At 39.7% G+C, this 9,498-nt stretch overlaps 1 protein-coding gene across 1 annotated transcript in view; it reads right to left on the bottom strand.

Annotated features, from left to right (window-relative positions):
• Nucleotides 1–460: 460 nt before the first annotated feature.
• The window catches only part of MGAT4B (alpha-1,3-mannosyl-glycoprotein 4-beta-N-acetylglucosaminyltransferase B), a 385,842-nt gene continuing 376,804 nt past the window's right edge, over nucleotides 461–9,498 (bottom strand). Inside the window, exons 14-15 of the mRNA XM_073568013.1 lie at nucleotides 6,124–6,236; nucleotides 461–3,359 (exon numbers count right to left, since the gene is read on the bottom strand). Of these exons, the coding sequence (XP_073424114.1) occupies nucleotides 3,336–3,359; nucleotides 6,124–6,236 (137 nt within the window). The 3' untranslated portion in view covers nucleotides 461–3,335. The remainder of the gene's footprint in view (nucleotides 3,360–6,123; nucleotides 6,237–9,498) is intronic.

Here is a 9,498-nt window from a genome sequence, read left to right as displayed (position 1 = left end):
CGCAAATCTTTCAAAAGCGGTCCAGACATTCGTTTGCTAAATTAGTAAGATTTTTATTTTAACTTTTCCTAATTATAAATATTTGAGAAAAGGTTATAGCTTACCTGATCAAGTTTCCCATTGGTGGTCTTGAATAGTAAATGGCTTAAATGTATAGTTTAATGGACGTCCAGTTGTTAAATACTCACCAGTCCAGGTTCCGATGATGTTCTGCTGTTCCGGGGACTGTTCGAAGTCTTGACTAAGCCTCAGAAAATGGCAAAGCGGAGTTTAAAGTACTAAGGCATTTTGCTACAGCCACTGCCGTTTTCTCTAGGGAGCTTTAGAGGTCACGTCAGTCATACCCCTCAATGAGCAGACTAGGAATATGTCATCTATATCTTTCATAAGATATCATCCAAAAATTAAAAGATTACGTGGTGACAACTGCATACAAGAAAAGTGACACAATCCTCTCTCATCCAGATAGTAACAGTGCACAATTTTATTTTAATTTTTTTTTTTTTAAGAGATGTATTCAAGAAATCAATAAAAAATACAAATGACGACAACTGTTTTGTAACATATCCCAGTGTATATAACAGAGAAGAGGTGGGACTTTATGGCAATTTTGATAAATAATAGCCAAGAAAAATAGTTGAACGGTTTAGAAATTAAAAGCAATTCCTGAAAAATCCACTTACAGATCAAAATATACATAAATATTTATTCAAGAGCAGGAAAAGGTTTTTTTTTTTATTTTTGCAGTCCTAGTAATTGTGGAAAAAAATGAAATAAAATATTTGCATTTGACGGCTTCATGGGAAGCAATAAATTAAAATCCTTGTTCTGGCCTGTTAACATTCTTCCACAAAAAAGTGAGAAATATCGGATCACTTTGGGCCACTTAACATTGGGTCTTCTAGAATGAGTAATGCCATGTACATCAAGCAGCTAATATTTTCGGTGTACAGGAAACTACACATTTATTGGATTCCTTTAAGATGGTGGTCTACAACATGTAGTTTTGCTAAGACTTGAGCCACAATTCTCAGCATATGCCAAGGAGCTGTAACTTTTGCAATTTCTGGAGAGCCACAGGTTGGAGACCACTGTCTTAAAGAGGTTGTCTCATCATCTTCATTGGGTAAAACTGCAAAGTGCCTGTAATAATAAGCAACTTTGCAATTTATTTGTTGTTAAAGGGAATCTGTCAGCAGTTTTTTTGCGACCTCATCTGAGAGCAGCGTAATGTAGGCAAAGAGAAGCTGAATCCAACGGTGTATCATGTAGATAACTGGGTTCAGCGGTTCTGAAACAATCAGAGCTTTTAGATTTAAAATGAAGCAGAGCTTAGGAAGCTAGCCCCGCCCACACCAGGCTCTGTATGTGTTCAAAGTCCATAGACAGTGAGCTGCTTATCACAGGAGAGGGCATTGCTGGACTAGTGTAGTCCATGTTAATCTCTTAGTGATAATCCTTCACAGTTAGGACACAACAGCGCACACTTTGATAAGTGACACATCCAAAAATTCTGTGTTTCAGCATCTCTCTCCGGCTGTCTTCAGATTACATAGCAAAAACCTGCTGACTGATTCCCTTTAAAAATCCTCTTCATTTTCAATAACTTATTTTTGATTTTTTTTCATTTTAGTGTTTACAGTTCATTTGCCTACGTTACCAGCTACTTCTGTAGTCCATCACTGGTGGTTGATTTCCTAGGCAGCGTTTACAAGCACATTGATATAGAGCTTGTAAACAATGCACTAAAGCTGGCTACATCATTGGTTCAGCCAGCAGCAATACCACGGAGCTCCTCCGATGCTGCAGAGGCATGGCAGCCTCAGCTCGCAGCATCGGAATGCACCTAGTGCATGCAAGCTGTGCAGAGCTCCAAGAACACGCTCCCCAGCAAGCGGAGAGCCAGGAAGCATTCTGGTTCAAAAACAGACACCCGTTTAAAGGCTATGACCTCATTTCCAACCTATTTTTTCTTTATTGCAATAACGCATCTAACATGGAAAAAAGCACCATCATTTCCTTGTTTGTATACAGCTCTGATGCAGACCCATGTGTTGCCAGGGCAGTAGACTAAACCCTATGTAGTCCTTTTTTCATTTCTACACTAATTCTTACCAACATGCATTTACTCTGTTACAGTAGGGCACACATGAAAGAGAAAACTGCAGGATCTTAATACAAAGGGTTTCTTCATAGTCTGTTATCATGGTGATGCATAAATCTGCTTAGGAGCTGTAGACACAAAATGACAGAAGATGATTAGTTAATTCCTTAATTTTTCATTTCAGATCCATTGGATGAGTAAATGTTATTTTTGAATACTTTGATGGCGTCTTTAGGGGTTGTATATTTTTGGCTTCTTTCTAAGTAAGGTCTTCCTTTTTGGATCTAGAGATAATATAGCAACACTTATTGATCACCCCATTCCATAGTGCACATACAAAGATCAATTAGGGTTGTACAGAAACTTGGCTGCTTTCTTCTAGAAACTGCATCACCGTCCACTGGTTTTATCTTGTATGGCATCTTTGCTGCAATACCGCAATCAACCTGTGGATAGTGGTGGCGCTGTTTTTGGAAGAAACCAGCCATGTTTTTCTAATGCTATGCAACACCTTTAAAAGTGGTTTATGTGACCTGCAGGTGAAAGATACAAGCCCTGGAAGCATTGGAGAAAACTTTGAAATGTTCAATTTACTAGTCATGGCAATAAATCTCTAAATTAATAGAGAAATTAAAAAAAACATTAGTCCAAGGTTATATAAAAGAAAAGAAACACCTTTAACTAATTCAACTCTTACAGAGCCCGAGAGGCACGAGCCAGACACCACCAGAGGAGTTGGTAATGGAGAAATTAGGCGATATGTAGGAAGTGTATATACCCCCTTCTCGATCCATCGGCACATGAGAACACATCGACACGTACATCCAATGCAGAAAGCAATGCTTTGGTGTCCATCGTTTACGAATATTGTGCTTTCCATGGAGGACGACTGTTTTAGAAAATCCGCCCTCAAAGACCGGGCAAAAATGGGCCACCGGCAAAGGCTTCATTTGGTCTCTCATCACCATCCGTAGTCGTGGTGGCGAGTGGCCTGGCTGAACACAGGTTCCTCCCCATGAGCAGCGGAGCAATCTGGGAGTCCTGGTTGGTGGGGCACCACATCCGCTCTTCTCCAGTTGCACTTGTGGGATAATTTAGAAAATGTATCTGCTTCTGTCCAAGACTGACCTTGAGCAGTGCTTCCGTGAGCGCAGAACCACAGGGGAGGAATGAGGGCAGAGCAGCACAAAACCTTCACGGAGCCCAATTGTTTGACAACTTGGTCTGTTGATCAGTCAACTTTTTTAATAAATATCTGTTTGGAGGAATGAACAGTAGAATGTGAGACATTGGAACAGATAACATTAATCTAGTAGACAAGAACTTGGTTTGCGCATGCATGTCTTAAGGAATTGCCGCCAATATGTTTTAACATAAAATAGCAATAATACATCCTTGGGGCAACAAGGTGCAAGGTGTCTAGATAAGATAAAAAAAAAAGATTTGCTATGGGGGTTAAAATAGGTTTTATTTGGTATACAATTAAGACATCAAGGAGGAGATGGGAGCAATGCAGGAATGTTAATCCACCTAGGGGGGGCCATGACTGCAGCTACGGAGTTTAGTTGTGAAGATGTCTCAATGGACTAGTCCGAGTGCATCTGGAAATGTCAAGAGGGGATTTTAAGGCGATTTTGCACAAATACAAATATGTGCATGTGTATGTAATGACAAAGACTTGATTTTAAAGGAAATCTTTCACCATGAAAGCGCAGTCTAATCTGAAGTAACCTCGGAATAAAGCAGGGGAAGCTGAGCAGATTGATAGTGTTGTGAGATTTGGGGTCCAGTGGGCGGTCCTATCGGTGACAGTTTTCTTTATATGAGTGTGCATACAGAGGTACCTGTCAATCGCTGATAGGACCACCAATTAGACCAAAAATGCCAGAAGGAGCAGAGGTTTAAATGATTATAACCAGGGTCAGGCTGGCCTGGCGGGATACCAGTGAAATGCCCGGTGGGCTTGAGAGAGAGAAGGGGGGAAACATTTTTAGGAGCATGGGCCCTTTAAAAGGATTCAACCTGATCCGCCGCGATGACTGGGCTTCAGACGAATGGGGGGCCCACTCTCCGTTGGAGACAACGGGACAGTGTGGCTGGTGAGTAGGTGGACCCCTTAAATCCTCACCTCTCTTCGTTCCCTGCAGCTAAGAAGCTCTAGTGTCTTCAGTGTCTCCTGACTCGTGACGTCTCAGGGCAGAGGGCACAATGACGTCACTGCAGCGCACTCTCTGTGCTGAGTACTGCAGAGACAGGAGACCGGACCTGCGAGGAATGGGAGAGGTATTTTATTTTTATGTATGTAGCATTATATGGGGCCCATTATACTGTATGGAGCAATATATCGGGTATTATTCTATATGGAGCATTATATGGGGTCATTATACTGCATGAAAAAATATATGGGGACATTATTCTCTATGGAGCATTATATGGGGGCATTATTCTGTATTGAGCCCATTATATATTGTATGGAGCATTATATGGGGCCATTATGCTGTATGGTGATCACTGCATTACCTGTACACTGAAACTATATACAGAGCTCCTGTGTGTAATATCACCAGTGGTAATATTAGTGTTATTAGTATTGTGATTTTTAATAATGATCAATATTGTAGTATTCAGTCACTATGTGGTGGTAATATGTGGTCTGGTCATGGTGCAATTTATTTGTCCCTTGTATGTGGTATTATTCAGTCACCATGTGATGGTAATACGTACTCTGGTCACTGTGGCGGTATTTGTTCCTTGTATGTGGTATTATTGATCTTGGTATAAAGAATTGTGTTGTCTATGGAGGTCACTTGTTCTCTTGGATATCAATAACAGGAAGAGTCTTGATTTTCTATAGAGATTAAATACTTGGACGGTTAACCCCTCCCTGACTATTATACTGTAGCAAATATGCACTTACAGTGGTTCTATGGTGAAAACAAGTAAAACACCTATCCTAAGGCAATGTTCATACATTCAGTATTTGGTCAGTATTTTGCCTTCGTATTTGTAAGCCAAAACCAGGAGTGGGTGATAAATGCGGAAGTGGTCCAGGTGTTTCTATTATTCTTTAACTCCGATTGTTACACTTCTAGTTTTGGCTTTTAAAATACTGATGTAAAATACTGACCAAATACTGAACGTTTTAAAATGGGGATAAAAATGCCCCGTCAGGAACAAAAGTTTCCAATTCTTTGATTGGTGTGGTTTCCAATGGTTGGATTCCACCAATCAATAAGTTATCGCCTACCTAGCCTGTGGATCGGTGATGACTCGTTTTCATCAAAGCACCCTTTAATGCAAACTACCGTAATTGTACATCTCAGTTATGGGGGCGCACAGTAGATGTACAGGAGCCGCCTATGTTTTACAGTCAATGATCCATCCCTGTTATAGCGGAGAACGGCTCACAGGTATTTGCATATAGCTGTAGGGTGGTCCCCTAGGGTCAATTCACCTGTGGGAACAAGATAAGCCCTGATTAAAACAGAGAATATTCTGAATCTTTTCTCACAAAATTATATATCAATCTACTCAGCTCCCACAGTTCTATGAAATGCTGCTTGTGGATTGGACTGCGTTCTCATGCCGACAGGTTCCCTTTAATCTTGGAAAAATGCTTCAAAATGTAATGGGTACAGTTTTATAGTATTGGGGGAACCTGACAGGTTCTCTTTATGATCACTTAATTAGATAGGAACCTTCATCTTTTAAAAATCAGTCCATGAACCAAAGCAAGCACAGATCTTGAAAATAAAGAATAACTGGCACAGAAAGTATATTGGAAGTCTTTATAATTTAACAAATGTGATTAAGAAAATTTAGTTGGAGAGGTGACTGAGGAATGATGATCCAGGGTCCCAAGGTGTTGCGAAAACCCATTCCCATGCATGTGATGCAGATTGTTGACAACTTTCAGCACAAAAATCCTGAGTGTGTGAACAGGGTCTTAAAGATAAACTTCAAAAATGACAAGCTACAGTTTTCTTTCATCCATAAAAACTGTTTTCTCCTCCACTTACTTCACTTAAAATGACCCATACTGGAGAATCTGTCTGAATACAGAGACGCAGCGCCTCTAGTGGCCCAAACGAGGAATCCACTTCTCCTTCGGCTATGCCCTTATTGAATGATCCTAAAGAAGAAGAGTGAAAAAGTAAAGTAAAAAAAACTATAAAAAACAGATATATATTTAAAACATTCATTGGAGTCCTCTGATGGTCCAAATAGCAGAATTACTGCTGAGAATTTTTAATTTCAGACGATTTATAAACCGTATCCAAGATTTGACTTAGTAATTGAATATTAGCTAATCAGATAGTTATTACCCAATCATTGATATTACAGCTGACAGGAAACTCTATACCATGACTTCTTATTCCAAAATTTAATTAAGAAAGTTTTCTTAATTTAATAAATGTAATTTAACTTGCCGCTAATAAGTATCAATAAAAGTTATCAATACCAAAAACACTCAGGCATGACATAACATGGTCCATGCTGCCATCTGTGTGAGATCCCCTTTTAGGAATGACAAGGTAGTTAGCTGATCTAAGGGCTGGACAGAACTACAAGGGTGCCGCCACACATTCACTGTTACAAGGGTACAGCCTTACATTCACTGTTACAAGGGTGCCTACATATATTCACTGTTACAAGGGTACCGCCAATATATTTATTGTTACAAGGATGCCTCCACACATTCACTGCTACATTATTTAAAATAAATTTGTCGGGGGTGGGCTGAAGGTGCACAGGAATTGTTGTGTCTTTCTGAAGCTCTGATGCTCCTGAAATATAGATTTAAAGGGTTTGTTCACTACTAGGACAACCCCTTCTTAAACTCAATGTTAGGACCTGATAAAATAAACCTATACTCACTTCCTGTACCGGCTCCGTTCCAGTGGTGTTGGCACTCGCGGTCCCTGGGCTGTGATGCGGGGTTGTGCCACGTGATGCCCGGCAGCCAATCAGTGCTGGCGTCACTATCTCCGCCTTTGGACAACTGTACATCAAATGGAAGTTTGGGCTATAGCTGATCTCAGATTTCCTCTTGATATTAATTTCGAGTATAGGTGGAGACAGTGACACGCCAGCGCTGATTGGGCGCCAGGCATCTTGTGTAATTTCAACGCATCACAGCCTTGGAACCACGAGTGCAGACACGGTGGGAACAATGCTGGGACGGAAGGTGAGTATAGGTTTATTTTATAGGGGCCGAATATTTAGTTTAAGAAGCGGTTGTCCTAGTAGTGAACAACTCCTTTAAATCCATTTCCGGAGCATCCGAGCTTCAGAAAGACACAATTCCTGTGCACCTTCAGCCCACCCCTGACAAATTTATTTTAAGTAATGTAGCAGTGAATGTGTGGAGGAGTAGTAGGTCTAAATTGAAGACTGTGCGCTTAGCACACTCTACTATAATCTCCCTGGATATTCCTGGATCATTTTGAGAGCTCCCTGGACTCTGAAAACCTTATAATGTCTGAATTATCAAAGAAATAAAAATTCTGTGAGGATTTGTCAGCTCCACAGCTACAAGCCTGTAAGCATGTGAGAAAAATCTCCCCTCATGCTCTAGCACTTCCCTCATCACGCTGCTCAGACCATCAAAGGTTCCCCCTGGTGACTCCCCCTCAAGACCCCATTAGACCATCTATGGTGGTCAGAAGAAAAATTACTCAACCTGCCAAAAGAGTCTCGGCGCATACCGGTGGAGCCAATGATGCTGCTGCCTTGAGTATAACTTCGCTCCCTCAGTGAAGCACATCACTTCCCATTAGCAGTATTGACACAGAGCACCGGGCAATCACCCAACAGGTAACTCTGGTGTTACCATTAAAAAGGTTTCTTATAGAAGCTCAGAGGAGTCCCTGCACTCTGAGAAATCTCATAAGGGAAAAAATAGCTGCATGTCGCAAGCGTACATAATTCAAATTACCGCTCAGCCAGTTGAGGCTCTTAAAGACCCCGCAGTCAGAGACACCAACATAGAGCCTAGGAACAATTCTAGAAATGACTCTAAACATCCTACTAAAGCCATTGATCATAATTTCTCATTTTCCTCAGAGGAATCCCTTTCCAGGAATAAAAGAAAGAAATTGGCTATCAATAATAAAGATATTAAAACTCTAATGGAAATGCAGCAATTAGAGTCTCGGGAGGACTTTGAGTATATCTCTCCATGCAAGTAGAGCCCAAGATTGGACACAATGAGTCCTCTGTTTTTCATCCTTCTAGAACATCGGATTCCAAAGTTTCTGAAGAAACACATGCTTTTCTCTATTGGTTGGCAACCAGGAAACCCATCTCTCCAACTGAGTTTTCTACCTGAACTATTTAATTCCCCAATCCAACAGCTGGACATTAACGTGAATAAAAGCTTTGATTATATTCAAAATTCACTAGAAGAATTCAATCAGAAGCATAAAGTTACTAATGAGAAAATGGAATCTGTTTCGATTAAGCAAACAATCCTCCAAATTTTTCCCTTAAATTTTCCTCATACTTACAGGTCTTCGGAAAAGGGCGGTGTATTTACGGCTATACTTGACACTGTATCTTTCCAATTCTTAGAGGAAATTATATATATTAATGGCAGTGTCCATATCCTTACATGCGTTATAGATAATCTTACCTATAATAATAGAGGACAAGTTTCCTTTCTTAAAAAATTGATGAAAAAGATGTCCAAACATCAAAAAGAAAAACTACCTTAATTTTATTCGGTGACTTCAATATAATATCCGATCAAAGTATAGACACGAGGTCTTCCAGGAATGTATTGTTTACCTTGAAAAACTGGATAATCAAGGACAACTATTTGATGTGTTCAGATGCTTGAATTCCTCATCACGAAAATTTACTTTATTATTCCAACAAGCATAACTCTTACTCAAGAAGAAGCTTGGTCTTGACTAATATTTATAGTTTATAAAAATTTAAGGATATTGAAATTAGTAATATCACATGGAGGGACCATGCTCCAACTATTTATTCCCTCAAATCTACATCCCAGGGATATGACCAATAGACTATGGAGATGTAATTCCTTCTTACTCCACCACCCAGCTTATAAAAAGAAGAAATTGATAATGCCATAAAACTATTTCTAAGAAAGTTTATCCCAAGAAATGTCTAAATTTTCAGTTTAGAATGCCTATAATGCTGTAATTAGAGGGGTTCTCATTCAACTAAATGCACAACGTAGAAAGAAAACTAGGGAAAGTATTCAATCCATTGTTCAAAAAATTAATGAGGCGATAAAACAGCAAAACAAAAATCGATAAATGAAAATAATCTCATAATTCTCAGATTGAGAGCTGAACTAAAATCGTTGCTGATGGATGACTATGACAAATTACGGTAAAGAATTCAGTTATTATTTATATAGCACC

This window comes from Dendrobates tinctorius, unplaced genomic scaffold (genome assembly GCF_039654945.1).
Source record: "Dendrobates tinctorius isolate UK_male_01 unplaced genomic scaffold, ASM3965494v1 ptg000020l, whole genome shotgun sequence".
NCBI classification, from domain to species: Eukaryota; Metazoa; Chordata; class Amphibia; order Anura; family Dendrobatidae; genus Dendrobates; species Dendrobates tinctorius.
The sequence above is the reverse complement of the archived record's forward strand: the minus strand, read 5'-3'. Positions and strand labels throughout refer to the sequence as shown.